Source organism: Ctenocephalides felis, unplaced genomic scaffold (genome assembly GCF_003426905.1).
Source record: "Ctenocephalides felis isolate EL2017-DRISC unplaced genomic scaffold, ASM342690v1 CF-g0.4_SCAFFOLD_03570, whole genome shotgun sequence".
Lineage (NCBI taxonomy): Eukaryota > Metazoa > Arthropoda > Insecta > Siphonaptera > Pulicidae > Ctenocephalides > Ctenocephalides felis.
In genome coordinates, this window is record NW_020539724.1 from 6,654,877 (window position 1) to 6,671,128 (window position 16,252).

The window sequence follows — 16,252 nt, forward strand, 5'->3', positions numbered from 1 at the left end:
TTTTTATAAACCATGCAGTTGCTTACAAACTTATAGTATAATAAAATAAATAATCAAAAATTTATTATACATTTGTAATCGGCCTACTGATTTGTGATTAAAGCCTAAAAGCATAAAAGACAAAACATATGTTAATTAAATACTTATTTCCTCATTTTGTAATAAATATAATTTTATTTGGCATTTTGTAAATCCTTTCCAGATTTTTTATTACAAATTGAGCCTTCTATGTGATAAAGTTCTCTAATATATAATAACATATTTTAAACATTCAAAAACTATTTAGAACAATTGTGAATAAAATTTATATAGTCAACAATAACATAAGAAGCGTTTGAATATTCAAACTTAAAATAACTAAGTAATAACTTTTGTGCGGTAATTTTAAAAATACAAGCTTCAAATTCTAAATACCACACATTTATAAAATCTTATCTCATATAAAAACAAATAAATAATAATTGTTAAAAAGTCAAATATGATATATAAATATAATTTAGGAGCAGATTGTTCAATTAATAATTGTAATATGCTCTGCTTATATATTTAATTTGTTAATTTTGTATAAGCATACTTATATATTCTCAAAAATAAACTTAAAAAAATTGAGCAATCCACTCTGCATAACAAAAGCTTGGACTAGATTGTTTAATTAGATAGAAATAAATAAATTTGCTAAACATTCGAGTGTTAATAAATATTTACCATGAAATACATTTTATCCAATTCGAATTTGAATTTAGATAATACCCGTCATAATATTTTGTAAGTCAAATTATTAGTAATTTATCAGATTGAGAATATCATTATTATACAAACGAATGCATTACATTGTATTGCATTACTTTTATCTGAATAATTTTGAACACGCCCTGGATGATAGATTTTTTGTACTAGTTGGTACTTACGTGTACATAAGTTTATATACCTCAAAATCCTGCATTAAAAATGCAAATTCCTAATCACATTTCGGCATATACAAAAAAAATATGTATATACCTTGAGTATATAAGTTTTAGTAGCGATCTATAATACACATGATAATAAATTTGTAGTTATCTGATAAGTAATAATTAATTGATTCTCTATGTCTTCATAAATTTGACCACTGGTGAATGGAAAAATATTGTACTTCATATTTGAATTCCTTTTATAAGTGTGAAGAGTGCAGATTTGACAATTCGTAAAATAAAACATAAGCCTCGTTTGACACAACATTGCGAGCATTTATACTTGTAACCCTGAGAAAAGAAATAAAATAATAAATTTAAATTCTATATAGGAAAAAATATTAATTACAAATACCTTGAGTCATTATATTCATGCCATTCGTGAGTATATGGGTGTTTGCAGTAGGCTGTGTAATGACCAGAATATGTAGTACCTTAAAATAATAAATAGATCATAAACAGTTCAATTTATAATGTAATTGATAAAGAAAAGATATTTACCGCTATGGTTTGATACTGCATATAAGTCATAAACACATGGAGTTCCCTGATTTGCAGCGTATGAACTTAAATCAAGTTCATTCAATGGAAAATCAACAAGTGAATTTAGTTTTCCTCTAAAACGCTCCGTAGGCGAAAAACGTTTTAAATCTATGCCAAATTAAGGAATTTATGAATGCAGATTTTAAAAATTCAAGAGTGCAATAACATAATATTTTTATGCATCATTTATGTTAATAAATTATATATTTGAAAGGATACGAATAACCAAAATCTTAGGAAACTTTTGCACAGAAAATCTCTTTGTACATTTTCTTCTAACCTGACACTTTGAGCAAGTCTGGAATGTCAAAGGAACAATTAAGATAAATATATTTAAAGTACTTTTAATTAGTATCAACTAACTATTAACTTACTGGCTTTTCATCTCCATCTAGAACTTCTTCCTTTGTAAATAGTTCTAAGCACTGATTTAAACGTACTTGGCCTGTTCTTGATGGAATTGGCAAACTATTAAAATAAAATAAATATTTTAGTTCAAACATTTCAGTAATTGTGTGTCATTTACTTAGTATTAATGAAGCTATTTTATAATTACCTAAGATCCCAGAATGGATCGAATGTAACACTACTATGACCACATATTGTGCATCTTAAAGTACTTTTTAATTGACCAACGAACAGATCTACAATATGTGAATCTTCCATGCGAATGTAACGTGCCCAAGATTCTGCAGCTTTCTGAGAATCACTAGAAGAAAACAAATTTTAGATGAAAATACCCAACCATTTCTTAAAAAATTTATAATAAAATAGATTAGCTTTTATTATTATTAATTGCAATCAAAAATTAATAGTTTTATAGGCTTGTTGTGATTACTTCTTAATAACATGGCTTTTTTATAACTCTGATACTAATAACTCTTTATTGGGTGCAGAAAAAAATAGTTCAGAAAAAAGCTATTTACACTTGGGAACATATTGCTATCATATCTATATTAGTTTCTGATTGGAATCTCATAGCTCTAACCACTAATTCACAGAAAAGCTCCTGTATAATATATTTAACATTGTAAATTAATTATCAAGTAGAAACTGTTATACCTTAAACTATCATCAATCTCAGTATTGATTCCTCTGGGCCTTGTTTTAACTCGATTAATATCTTCATGCAAGCCTTCCAATAAGTATCTTAAGAATTCTTGGGCATCTTGCTGTGCATATCCCATAAATCTTGGAGCAATCTTTTGTACTTGAGATTTTAACAAACTGGTATTTACTACCCTACTAGATCCAGGTGCCCACAACTCACTAATCAAGGAAGAAAATGCTAAAATTGAGTACAAAGTTTAAAAAAAACTTATATTGACAGTAATAAAATTTGTTATTTCAAAAACCTTTGATCAAAGCTCCATTTGATCCAATCTCACCACTGCAGCTATCATTTTTTACATACTCGGTCAGCAGTCTTGTGTTGCTCAAGCATTGTAATACACTGTTCATGAAACATGTATTACCAATGTTCCTAAGTCCATTTAAGCCTTAAAACAAATTATTTATTAGAGATTATAAATCATTATCAACTGAAAGTTGATATTTAACAAATAAAATAAACCTGCAATATTTTTGTCTTGTTCAGCTGAATTAGATCTAGAATTGGGTGTTACAGGAAGAGTACTTCTAATATTAGTTAATCTTTCACTCCTTGATGATTCCTATAAAATAATACAGAATTTACTGGATTAGAACTTCGGATAGAATCAATAATTTATTTATAGGTGTACTTCAATGTTAAATATATGATTTCATATATAATCTATATATAGATTGCAACAGGTGTAAGAGTCAATTAACATACAAAAAGTATATACTCAATAAATAATGATAAAAATAGACAGAGTCAATATTACAAGATACATGCAAAATAATGAATATATATATTTATACAGACATGTATGATTGTTGTTATCAAGTCATATTAGAATTCTATGATCAGAATTAGTATGAAAATAAAAATTAGTTTAATATTAATAATGTTAATTCAAAACTCAAAGTTAGAAATCATAAGTAATTTGCTTAAGATGTTTCATATTGTTAAGACATCTCTATATATGTATTTGCATAAGCTTTAATATTTAGTTTCCAATATCACTGTTTTTAGCACTTATCTTCATAACCCATGTACGAGTACAAGTCCATTTTCAACTTTAAAGTTAAACATTTTAAGCAAACTATTCACGAGCTCAACTCTGTCATTTCCTAAGCTACTTACAGAAATATAAGTTTGATCAGTCTGATATGTTCTTCTACTAGTGGAAGGCACAGAGTTGTCTACACCTATTCTTTTCAATGAACTTTGGGCGGAACTCTTATGGTTCATATTCTCAACCTCAGAAGTGGATACATCATATTTGTTCATTTCTACATGATCTTTTCGTAAAGCATTGTGCAAACTCTTGGTGTCAATATTACTATTTAACTCATCACAGCATGAATAATCTAATTCGGAATCAATAAATTTTATATCATCAATCTTTTGTTCTTCAAATATTGAACTACTTAATGGCTTGTTAACAGGAATATAAGATGGTATGTCTGATGTGTGATTTGTAGGGGATCTTTTAATTAATAAGTCCTGTGATGAGCTTAAATCGATATGCTTTGGTTTTTCTAAAGTACCTGCTAACTGATCCTTTTTTTTATTGTCACATTTATTTTCAACGTCTTTGGTTTTGACATCAAACGCCTTTTTGAAAAAAAAATTTTCATCTGCTTTGACATTATTTGTGAGACTACTAAATTTAGATTGTTTCTCAAAAATAACAGCTTTAGTTATGTCTAGATCTCCATGTAATTTTTTACTATCAATATCCTTGTTGTTATTGTGTTTTAATTCAGAATTGCTATCAGGATTTTGTTTTACATTAACATTATTTAATTCATCTAGTCCTACATTTAAATTTAAATTATTGCTCTCAGATACTTTGGCGTTATCCTGTGATTTTTTTATGCCTCGTTTCAAGCTGCCTGTCTTGTCAGTATTCTCTGGTTTTAGAATTTTTTCATCTTTTTTGAGTATTTTCTTGAGACTTCCTTGAGTATTTAATATATCAGAATTTGATTTTGTTGACACAAGTTTCTTAGTTTTACCTAAATTTGTCCATGCAGCATAACTGTAATTTTTACTTTGTGGTGAACCAAACTTTTTGCGTATCTCGGCAACGCTGCTGCCAACTTTGTTACCATTATTATCAGAATCAATGTCGTTATGAACTTTATTATAAGATTTAATTTTTTTCACACTATTGTCATGTTGAAGGGTTGAAACTTTAACTGGAGTATTGTCAAATTTTAAAGCTACATCTTTTGTTTTGCTAGTTAGCTTCTTACTTACATTATTAGATTTCGATAAATTAGAAATATCATATTTGGATATTGAATCTAAATTATCTGTCCATAGCCTGATGTCTGGGCAAGATTCCATCTTATTGTCATTTCTCCTTTTGGTCACAATGGGTTTTTTCGATTTATTAGACAAAGGATCCTCTTTCAGTAACTTATTAATATTATTTTTCCTTTCACTTAAATTTTTAGTACTAGTACGATTCGGTTCAGGAATGGTTCGATACACAGGCTTAGTTTTAGTACCAGAATTAGTAAAATTATAAGAGTTATATTTGTTAGTAGAAGACAATGAATGGTCAGCATTTGTTTTATTAGTTTTAGTCCTGTTACATTTAGTATTATTGCAAGTTACATTTAATGCATTAAATTCTGGGGTTATTGTACTTTGACAAATTTTGCAATTTACCTGTGACTTTTCTTTCCTGGGGTCTGACAGTAACCTTGATCGTATCAGCTCGCATTTTGGGACATAATTTGCAGGAGAGTATTTGTTAATAATATCTGCAGCTGATGTGGCCATCACACGATTGTAAATAGCATCATTCCTTAAATTAGATGTATCATTCACAGAATCTCTTGTTCTCGATTCTGATCTCCTGTATCTATTGGTGTCCACAGAATCAGAAATGCCCTTAGAGTATTTTTGGTAACTGCTGTAAGTCTTCTTAGGGTCGTCATATCGATAGGAATCCAATGTTGATGAAATTCTCGAATGTGTCAAAACTCTAGGAGTAATATATGAGGATGTACAATAAGACCTGTCTAATGTTGATGATCTATAGGTCCCAGAAGGTGGCAGGGACGAGCCACTGGTTGCGGAATAGCGCCCCGATATGACAGGCATTTTGGATCACAAATTTGTGTAAAAAGAATTCTGTAAAATCACAAAAACAAATTCCGACATGAAGTAAAAAATGGCGTAAATGATATACTATAACTTAATTAACATAATTTTGATGCACTAATTAAATAAAATATAAAGAAAATTCTGATTTTGCTATAAATAATCACGACAGTCAAATATTTTATATAGCACCATCATAAAATCCAATGTAAGTACCTTCAGCATTCAACTAGGAATTTAGCGACCATCATAGTTCTTGTTAGGTTAATATAAAACATATGTTGATATCGATATTAACTTATTTGATAATTTTAAATACAAATTGCTTGAAATTTGCACATGATGGAAAATTCACAAATGTCTGTTCGCTCGTGTAATTATAGAATTCACAAAATGACGTCACCAGTAAGCTTTTGGCATGTATTGTGTGTGTTGCCAGACGTAAATAACATTTTCTCATGAAATAAGAGAATCTAATGTGATTCTTATAAGGACATAAAAAGTGATCTACACATACATGTTGGAATCTAGCAAGAATGCTACTTTCTAGGCAGTAATATTTGAAATGTATTAGTAGAATTTACATATGAAATCAAATGAATTTAAAAATAAAACTATCAAAACAACATATTTATTTAGAAGCTATATGTAGCTAAAATCTGCTAATAAGTTAGCTACAAAAACACGAATTTGTATGCCAACATATAAAAAAAAAAATGTCTTAAAATGCCGACTTTAGCTTCTTCCTCCTCTGGTTTACAATCTTCTTTCACTAACTTTAAAATCGCTGCCCGGTGCACACATTCCACGCATAAATTTCTCCTTTCAAGCAATTGACCTATAAAATCTATAATCAACAGCCGACATATTCACTGAGGAAAATCACACTTTAAAACCTGTAAGATACACATGTCTTTATAGAGTTGACAAAAATCAATATGAAACTTGACTTATTTAGTGCGGTTCACCCAAGGTTACTTATCACAAGCGACCTTATTATATATTTCTATGAATAAAGAGCTATAATTTTTTAAATTCAAATTATTTTTTAACGTAAAATGTCATCGTGAGGAAATCTCCTAGGCCGCCTTCGATAATATCTCCTTTGTTTACGGAACCAACACCTTGCGGGGTTCCGGTCATTATGAGGTCGCATGGTTCCAATGTCATGAATTTGGAGCAATAACTTATCAATTCGGGGATCTGAAAAATAAAATCAGTAATAATATAAACTTATTTAGAATCAAAATCAAAGTCATAAATCAGAAGCCAACTAAATAGAGCTTCATCAGTACATGGTAAAGATTTTGTTGCATTTAAATATTGCACAACTATTATCTTAGGCTTTACGACTTTACCCAATAATTTTTGCTAAATTATTTAATTTCCTTTTGATCTTTACTATTACTAATTAAGAGTCTATTATCTACTAATTAGGAGTCTATTATCTTACTGTAAATATTAAATCAGCAGTAGTCGAATCCTGTCTGGTCAAACCATTGACTTTACACCAAAGTCGCACATCATGAGGATTTGGCAATTCTTGTGTTGATACAAATCGACTCACAGGATTGGAAGTATCAAAACTTTTACTTAAGGCCCAAGGCAACCCATGTTTCATTGATTCTGACTAAAAAAAAACATTTATTCTCCAATTAGTAGAATATATACATTAATCTCCTAGATAGAATCTCACCAGATAACAAGCAGCAGTCATGTCTAAGCCAAGACAGTATCCTCCCACATAATCCATTGCTTCTTTTTCGCTAACATTTTTGCATCTTTTTCCAATAATGACTCCTAATTCAATTTCATGTTTGACATCTTTAAAATGAGGATTTAACTGTAACATAATATATTTTTCAGTTTCATATTTTAAATAAAATAAAATTAGCCATCCTTTACCTCAATTTCTTGCCCTTCTACTATGTAGCAAGATGTTGGCTTGGTGAAAATTACAGGAACTGATGGACGAGATCTTCCTGGAGGTAATGCTGATCTACAAAAAAAATTGTATACATATATTAGAACAAATTTAAAAAAAAACAATATCCTTTATCATGATTTTAGAATTTAAATATCAATACTAATATAACAATTATACTTGTAATTGCTTGAAGCAACGATGATCTTTCTTCCTTGCCGAATAAACATCAATACAACAATATCATTTTCATCTTAATGAATAAAAAAACTTCGAATTTATTTCAAAACTAGACAGGTATCCAAAATTATGACAGCATAGTGTACTGAGATTTTTTATAAAATTTATGGGTATTACAGGAATATATTTTTTTGCCAGGGTTTGAGATTAAATATATTTATCAGAAATTATTTAAAAAATAATTAATTAATTAATCATGAATTATTTTTAAAAAATTTACTTACTTTTTATTTTATTTTATTTAAGTTTAGATTAATCGTTTTTTGTTTGAAATTAAAATATAAAAAAGATATTAAATAAACTGTTGTTCATATTTGATTAAATTTTGATCCACACACATAAATACACACACACAAAAATACTCTTCTTTTATCTGTGAATACACACTTATACTTCTAATTTTGATATCAAAACGATTCAGAATTACTTTAACCGTGATAAATATAAAATTATGGTAAATTGTATTTTTTTGGCAAAAACAATTGTTTTGTTCAAGTTCTTGTTCCAAAAGTTAATTATAGCATTTTTTATATAGTTTTGCAGCTTGTAGAATTAATATGTATAGACATGCATACATATTTATATAATCTTGATAGTGTTTTCGACATTGAAACAATAAACGTTAACGTTTTTACAATTGTGATTGCATAAGTAAATAAATTGTATATATTCATTTAAATATGTACTTGTAATTTAACCCGGCTCCAATAATAACTTTTCCATTTTTCACAAAATTTTGTAATTGTGCACTGGTCATTTTATAAAGTATTTGCCTTCACTTGTAATGGAATACTAAAACATGTATGTGTTGTTGATAGGAAAATTCTTGATATGTACTTTTCGAATAAAATTATCAAGAATGACCTCTAAATAAAGATCATGCGATGATTTAAAGAGATTAATTATTATTCAATCATATATGGAAAATATAATATATGATATAACAGTGATTTTTGATAACAGTAATAATCTGCAACAGTTTTATTATAAAAAATAGAACGTAATTAAATGATACAAAATAAATGTTGCAGTTTTGATTGACAAAAATAAATTAATAAAAAATTGCGATTTTTGATACTTTAAATATAGTGTAGAAGCAGCAATACAATCGCGGTGTTTGCAAGTTCAAAAATAACTTAAAAATTATAATTTCATTGAATAATTATGAATACATGTAATAAATATACATCTTGATTGATTTTATGTTAAAAATATACCTATTTGATACAATAAGCAGCCATTTGTCGAATTAAATGATGGAATAATTTTTTCACTTCTTCATTGTTTCGACACTTTATTTGTGCCATCATTCAGCAAGAACAAAACACAAAATTAAAAAAAAATCAATTGAACATTTCAATATAAACACTGAAAATTATATTTAAATAGTTATAAAATTAAAAATCATATTATTTGAACTTTTTTGACAGCAACGATGCTTCCGATTTATTCAAATCGAACTGAAGATAGTGCTGAATGATGACACAAATCAAATGTCGAAACGTTAAAATTAAAAAAGTGGTAAAAGTGCATTTTAATGCAATGAAGTTTCTGCTAATTACTTCATATATATCTATATATAAAATTTATAAATTATATTTATATTTTTTTATTGAAATATGCATAATTAAGAATACAGATCGATTTTTCTCGAAACTCCAAAGTCCGAACGAAATCATGCATGCCGTAATAGTTAAAGAAATGTTGCAATTCAATTATTCCATGCGCGCTATCGTCCAAGCGTGCCAACATAAATCGAATAAAAACCAATCAAAATTATACACGTATGCGATGCATAAGTAAAAACGTAAATACAAATGCTTGTCATCGTAAATTATCAGATTAGTAAACGGTATCATTGGAAGATCGAATAAAAGTTATATGTTTTAAAGAATATCAAGTGTAAATTAAACGCGATTTAAATTTATTGTAACATCAAAATGGTGACTTTGACATCTTTTATAAATACATTCAACAATAAACTGTAAGTATGGATTAGTTAATTAGTGTTAATTGCGACTAGATATAATGAAACAACCAGGTGTAATCAGCACTTTTTAAAATATAATTTTTGGAGCCTTTGGCTGGCTGTCAGACTTATGAGAAACTCCCTTAAGTTCTATTAAATTCAAGGACTACAAATGGCTGTTTACAATTACTTAATCATTTTTGGTATATCTTTTTCAACCTTTTAACGTATATCTTTTTCAACCATTAACGTTTTAGAACTATCACTGAGAAATTCTCAGGGTCAAGTTGAAACCTGATTGTACAACTTGATTAAATTTAATAAGCCCATTATAGAAAACTAATAATGGGATTTTTGAGTCTGAACATAATGTTTATATATAAGATTACTATTCTGATGAAAAGGATACATTCTGAGGATACATTTTGTACAAATACATGATTGATCAAATATTGATGTATTGCATTTGCAAATACTTAGCTTTCATCATTATCTACTGCATATTATTTAGTTACATCTTGATAATTGCAACAAAATAAATTCAATTACGATATTATCTACTTACCATTTATTCAGGGAAGCGCCAGTCCAGCAACATCTGAAAGGCGTCTACGGGTGTCTGGCAGCTACAACATCATTAGCTAGTATAGGGGCTTACAGTTTCCTTGCAGGATGGCTCTCAGCAGGATTGTTGCCAGCTTTGGGAGCCCTAGGATTAGGCTTGGGCTTGATGATGACCTCTCCAGATGCCAAAAATTTTAATATGAGACTAGGAATGCTGTTAGGATTAGGATTCTTGTCAGGTATTTATCATTTATAACCCAATTATCAAATTATTTATAGTTTTTTATAACTTCTTGTTGTTCCTTAGGTTTAGGATTAGGACCCTTACTAGCTCATGTGGCCCAAATTAATCCAAGTATAATAACAACTGCATTATTTGGCACTACTTTAGTATTCGTGGCATTCAGCTTATCAGCAATATTTGCTGAACGTGGAAAATGGTTGTTCCTGGGTGGAATTATTGTCAGTGTTTTGAATATGATGTTCTTCTCCTCTTTGGCAAATATTTTCTTGCAAAGCACTTTGATATACCAGGTAAACCATAATCCAAAATAACATAATAATTAATTGAATCCAGCAACTGATCAAGTTTTGAATTGCAGGCTCACCTTTATGTAGGATTATTTGTTATGTGTGCTTTTGTCCTTTATGATACACAAGCTATTATTGAAAAATTCAGAGCTGGAAGCCGCGACACAGTTGGGCATGCTTTTGACTTGTTCCTTGATTTTATTGGAATCTTCAAACGCCTTCTTATCATCTTGAGCCAGAAGGTAATTCTGTTAATTTACAGTATTGTGAAATTAATTTAATTAAGAAAATTTAACCAGAAAAATTATTATTACAGGAAGAGAATGAGAAGAAGAAAAGACAGCAATAAGTTCTTAATTTAAGCACCACATTATTTTAATATTTAAAGAATACTATTATATACATATTATACATGGATTAGATAAGTCTTAAGTTGTTGAATATCATTATATTTTCAAATTTATTGCATTTATTATTTATTAAACATTTTCATTTTTATTTCATTAAAATTAGATGTAAATAAATTTGTTAAATAAAAACACCCTCCATTTTTAGAAGTGGTACTCACTAAATTAGTTTTTTCTGATTATATACTATACCTTTTTATAATACTTTATATTAATTATTCTTAATCAAGGATATACTCTTTTAAACAACATTGAAATCTGAATATTTTAAAACTGCCTGAGTTTACCTTACCTTTTGAGCCTTCTATATGACATCTTACTTCTTTTTATCCTTGTATCTTCTCAAAGTAGTTAATTATTTTTAGTCAAAAATAACTATAAACAAAAATAGTAAATCTTTGCTTCTGAAAGTTATTAATATAGAAAGATACCTCTCTAAAATAAACCAAAAAGGTAATTATAATATGAGAATTAGGTCTATTATAATATTATATCATTTCAGCTTGAAACAGATAAGTATATTCTACAATAAAAATACATACATCTTAAATCTAATTTAATGCTATTTTATGTTGAAAACGATGAAATATGACACATATCATAAAGTTTCTGGATATATTATATAATGCTTAATACCAAGCATTTATTTAGTCTCATGCATTTTGTTTCATGGCGTTTTTAACATATTTATTCATTAGATCACATTGCTTTATTAAGCGAAATCTTACTTTAATCAGTTTTGAGTATACTATCAATAGAGGATTTTAATTACAATCAAATTTGGAACAGAATTAATTAAGACTTCTTTCTGTTGACAGAAACACTCGCGCCAAATATACTTAAGCAAAAGATTCCATCTATGCAGATATCAACCACAAAAAGCATTCTTAGTTTTACATAATAGCTAGTAATTTGTTTGCGTTTAATGGATTTCGAAAAGGATTACATTATTTTTTAAATATATGATTTATATATATTTTAGGATATAAATGGAATGGAGGGATATTATATTTAAGTGTTTTTATTACGTATATCGTTGCAATTTTGATTAAGACCTATTTAAGTATTCTAATCCCTAATTCACTTATACTGGAGTTGGCAAGTCTTCAAAGAATTTCAAAATAAGTGCTCATTATGCAAAAATATCTTAATTTTTTACGAAATTGTTAGATTAAAAAGCAAATTCTTGCTTGACTCATGGAAGTTAAAGACATAATATGTACAAATATTGATAATAAATAGAATAATTTTAGTGGCAGACATTATTATATCACGAAAGCATTTACATTATCAGTTTGTATTTGGAAAAACCTGATAATGTGTCTAAATTTGTAACAAAGTGAAGGATATAAGCAATTTAATGTATTGTCCAAAAGTTAATAATATATGAATGGCGATGGAAAATATATCACAATCAAAATATATACATATAGTATACTACTCTTGCTGAAATATTTCATTAAATTTACACCTATTGCGATCTGCAATTGTCAGAGACAAGAAATAATATAATATTACTAAATGGGAAGTCGAAATCATTATATGTATATGTATATGCATATGCATATACATATATGCCATTTACTTACAATTAAAATATACCTAATATTAATTTTTATCATTTTTGTTATCAGATCTAAATAACCAGGGCTTAATTTTTATATATAATCAGATCATTACAGTCAATTTAATATATTTAAAGCAAAAGTTGTATGTAAATATTCCAAACACTGTTGTAAGTGCCCCCTCAAATATAAAAATGTGTTTATATAATAAAGTGCATTTTGTTATCCAACAATTTCATATTTAAATCATTTGAAATTATGGACTTGAATCAAAATGTTTACAAAAATTGTATTTGGTATTCTTTTTATATCTATACGCTTTCTATTTATAAACTTAATGGGACTTTAAAAAATTAAAATTTTGATAATCATATCCATCATATCAGCACATATTTTTTAAGTTTAGCCATATTTAATATATAAAACTATTTTGAGGTATTTTACGTATACATAGTTTACAATAAAACAACAATCGTATACCTGTTTGGAAAATAAAAATCTTAAAAATATAATTTCTGTTTCAGAATCAGTATACAAATTAAGTGGATCTCAAGATTTGTTATTTAGGACTAGAAAATCGTATATATAAAAATCCAAAATAAATGAAAACTTTAAGACAAGCTAAATTAAAATATAGAGTTTGTTAACATCAAGTTAGTAATCATCCCCATACGATCTTTAAAATAAATGTTATGAATATTAAAAATGTTATTTGTTGACTAAATCTGAGTTTGCTTCAAACATAAAAATTAAATTTTGAGAAAATTTATTGAATGTACATGCAAATAATAAAAATAATGTCTCGCAATATAAGATAGTAAAAACTTCAATTCTTATTAACTAGAAGTTAACAATATTATACAAAAAGCTTAGCATTTTAATAAAAATTATTGCTAGCCCCACATGGTTTAATAAGGTAAACTGAAATTCCTCAAACAGAAATAAATATAAAATGAATTTTTAAATTTTGTGGCGCTAGCAAGTATGTTAATAATAATTATCATACCACAATTCAATGGTTATTTTCAGTAGGTATACTGTTTTGAGATCTATCAATAACCAGACTATCCTGGCTGTCCTCCTCATCAGAACTGCTACTCAAAGCACTAGGATCTATTCTCTGGTCTAACATTCCACTAAGATTATCAGGCCAAAAGCGTTTTGCTGAACCAGCCTTCTTGTGTTGAGAAACTGATGAAGTCTGAGCTGAATCTAGAAAAATATACATAAATAATATAACATGGACTAAAACATAGTATTCAGGAGAAATGTAATAAATGATATTGTTTAACTAAACATGCACTATAATTATAAACTCAAAAATAGTCATATTTAAAATACAAAACGTTTATAAAATTATTCTATATATATATCTAAAATTTAAGAATCAAACTGGCAATATATTTTAGTTTCAATGTAAATTTATACATGCATATAAAAAAACTGGAGTCCTAAATGTACATTATGGGAATTCATATAAATCATACCACTTATTTTTAAATACTTTAAATGAAAAATAAATTATATGTATTCTAAGATGTATAATATAATGTACTCTATATAATTATTTGAATCTAGAAAACAATCCTAAATTAATTACTAATTTATGTTTTGTCGGAGAAGTCACACATATTTTTGGGTCTTTTTTTTACTAACTTCAAATATTAACTATTATACCTGTAATTAAAACCAATTATTTATTTATTGACCCCTATTTTGAGAACCATATTTCTTTTAATTACTCTACATAATAGCCTTATCCTTTCCAACTCTAAAATACTATTTTGAACCTCTACCTACAATTTACTTTCATGTTAAAAATCAACATCTTAATCTTACTATGAGTGAATCTGGTTGTCACAGGTACTTCGTTTATTTACAGAATTGAAAACTTAATCTAAATCCTCTTTAATTATATGGAAAACTTGGCCTATTATGACTATCTAAACACAAACTATTCAAATGTAATAGTTTGATGGAAAATTGTCATTGATACCAGGGCTATAATGTCCAAAAGATCCTAAAATATCCATAAAAACATATTTGAATTTAAATTCCGGAAAATAAAACATAAAAGATATTTTGGAAAGTGTAAAATAAAATTTAGCCAAATTTTTATTACCAGCTCTTGGTGACTGACCATCAGTAGCTTCAAGCATAGGTTGCAAAATTCTTCTTCTCGCATTGATAAACCAATTATTAACTTGTAATAGTGTCAAATTTGTTTGAGCAGCTATGTTTCGCTTTTCATCTTCCGTTGGATAAGGATGCTAAAACAATTTTTATATTAGTTTGGAGCACTTGATAAAAAAAACTATGGTATATATAATTTATTTCTCTTACAACAAGGTGTTGGAATAGCCAAGCTCTCATTACACTAGTGGCTTGCTTAGGTAAAACTCCTCGCTTTTGGCGTCTGGCACTTGTTCCACTCACACTCTCACCACCGCTCTCCTGATCATCTGTACTGGGCATTGGTGACAGTTGACCTGCAGATAAAAAAATAATTATTATAAATACAATTTCTAAGTTTTTGGCCCTTGATGCACATTGAGATTTTGATTATATATACCTGAGTAAGCGTCTGCTCCTGGTGGCATAAGCCCAGCACCAATTTGGCCAATAGGTGTAGTCCCCAAAACTATGCCAGCGCTATCAGATCCTGACGCTTGTAAGGCTGGACTGGTAGAGTTTTCCATGTAAGCAGCACCTTAGAATAAAAAACTGAGATGTATATGATTGCTCCAAAGGATGCATAATGTAAAAAAAAAATATTATTAATACCTGGATTGGCACAACATTATTATAATCTGGTTCTGAATTAGCATATCTATTATTTTGATCAGAGCAGTTTGTAGGAACATAATTGAAACGCGTTCTCTTCCGTATAAGTGTGACTAGGTGCATTCAATGACTAAAAAAAGCCAAAATGAGAATAATAAAATTAAATATTAAAATTTAAATATATACCTGTGATGGACTATTATTTAATTGTGTAGGACTATTTGAATTTGAACTTCCAACGTTGTTGTTATGCTCAAGAGGACCCATTCCGCCTACAACATCAAAAAAATAATAAAAGCAAGGTAAATTTAAAATAAATATTAATGTAAATTCAAGATACCATTATAATCGGCTCGTAGCAAGTTTTCTGACTGCATTTTGCCTCGTAGGCAGGCAATATATCGGCTCAAAAATCTCGACATAATTCTTGAACTTTTTCTAATTCTAGTAAGTGTATTCGGAGGACTTGTAGAGCTTTGATCATCTGTAAAATTAGACACAAACTAAGTTAAAATGTACTAAACCATAAATTAAAAATTATGTAAGTATAAAGAGTGCTTATATATTT

At 28.0% G+C, this 16,252-nt stretch overlaps 5 protein-coding genes across 5 annotated transcripts in view; 1 reads left to right on the plus strand and 4 right to left on the minus strand.

The window, feature by feature from the left end:
- Positions 1-638: 638 nt before the first annotated feature.
- Positions 639-6,212, minus strand: LOC113383070 (ubiquitin carboxyl-terminal hydrolase 4-like). The gene is made up of 11 exons (XM_026621321.1): positions 5,917-6,212; positions 3,724-5,730; positions 3,067-3,166; positions 2,849-2,992; positions 2,556-2,781; positions 2,050-2,202; positions 1,868-1,961; positions 1,713-1,791; positions 1,452-1,601; positions 1,306-1,384; positions 639-1,241 (listed from the first exon to the last, which is right to left on the minus strand). The coding sequence occupies exons 2-11, from the start codon at positions 5,698-5,700 to the stop codon at positions 1,151-1,153; spliced, it is 3,093 nt and encodes a 1,030-aa protein (XP_026477106.1). The 5' UTR covers positions 5,701-5,730; positions 5,917-6,212; the 3' UTR covers positions 639-1,150.
- A 445-nt stretch (positions 6,213-6,657) lies between these two features.
- The window catches only part of LOC113383151 (acylpyruvase FAHD1, mitochondrial-like), a gene marked incomplete at its 5' end in the record, with an annotated part of 11,539 nt that continues 1,944 nt past the window's right edge, over positions 6,658-16,252 (minus strand). The window contains 1 exon segment of the mRNA XM_026621397.1: positions 6,658-6,706.
- LOC113383149 (acylpyruvase FAHD1, mitochondrial-like) lies at positions 6,742-8,637 on the minus strand. The gene is made up of 5 exons (XM_026621394.1): positions 8,551-8,637; positions 7,606-7,699; positions 7,397-7,543; positions 7,154-7,330; positions 6,742-6,903 (listed from the first exon to the last, which is right to left on the minus strand). The coding sequence occupies exons 1-5, from the start codon at positions 8,619-8,621 to the stop codon at positions 6,742-6,744; spliced, it is 651 nt and encodes a 216-aa protein (XP_026477179.1). The 5' UTR covers positions 8,622-8,637.
- LOC113382743 (bax inhibitor 1-like) lies at positions 9,646-11,469 on the plus strand. The gene is made up of 5 exons (XM_026620971.1): positions 9,646-9,848; positions 10,410-10,636; positions 10,705-10,931; positions 11,000-11,170; positions 11,245-11,469. Exons 1-5 carry the CDS (start codon positions 9,805-9,807, stop codon positions 11,275-11,277), a joined length of 702 nt encoding a protein of 233 aa, XP_026476756.1. The 5' UTR covers positions 9,646-9,804; the 3' UTR covers positions 11,278-11,469.
- LOC113383150 (homeobox protein PKNOX2-like) lies at positions 13,709-16,168 on the minus strand. The gene is given in 8 exon segments (XM_026621396.1): positions 13,709-14,112; positions 15,023-15,170; positions 15,244-15,389; positions 15,473-15,610; positions 15,763-15,814; positions 15,871-15,956; positions 16,025-16,093; positions 16,096-16,168. Coding segments are annotated over 8 exon segments (912 nt in total). The 3' UTR covers positions 13,709-13,912.

Coding starts and splice junctions, on each gene's coding strand:
- LOC113383070 (XM_026621321.1), bottom strand. CDS start 5,700: ATGCCTGTCATATCGGGGCGCTATTCCGCAACCAGTGGCTCGTCCCTG. Junction 3,167..3,723: donor CTGATCAAACTTATATTTCT/GTAAGTAGCTTA, acceptor ATTATTTTATAG/GAATCATCAAGGAGTGAAAG. Junction 1,242..1,305: donor CATGAATATAATGACTCAAG/GTATTTGTAATT, acceptor TTCTTTTCTCAG/GGTTACAAGTATAAATGCTC.
- LOC113382743 (XM_026620971.1), top strand. CDS start 9,805: ATGGTGACTTTGACATCTTTTATAAATACATTCAACAATAAACT. Junction 9,849..10,409: donor AATACATTCAACAATAAACT/GTAAGTATGGAT, acceptor CCATTTATTCAG/GGAAGCGCCAGTCCAGCAAC. Junction 10,637..10,704: donor AGGATTAGGATTCTTGTCAG/GTATTTATCATT, acceptor GTTGTTCCTTAG/GTTTAGGATTAGGACCCTTA.
- LOC113383149 (XM_026621394.1), bottom strand. CDS start 8,621: ATGACCAGTGCACAATTACAAAATTTTGTGAAAAATGGAAAAGTTATT. Junction 7,700..8,550: donor GGAGCCGGGTTAAATTACAA/GTACATATTTAA, acceptor TTTTTTTTGTAG/ATCAGCATTACCTCCAGGAA. Junction 7,331..7,396: donor TGACTGCTGCTTGTTATCTG/GTGAGATTCTAT, acceptor GTTTTTTTTTAG/TCAGAATCAATGAAACATGG.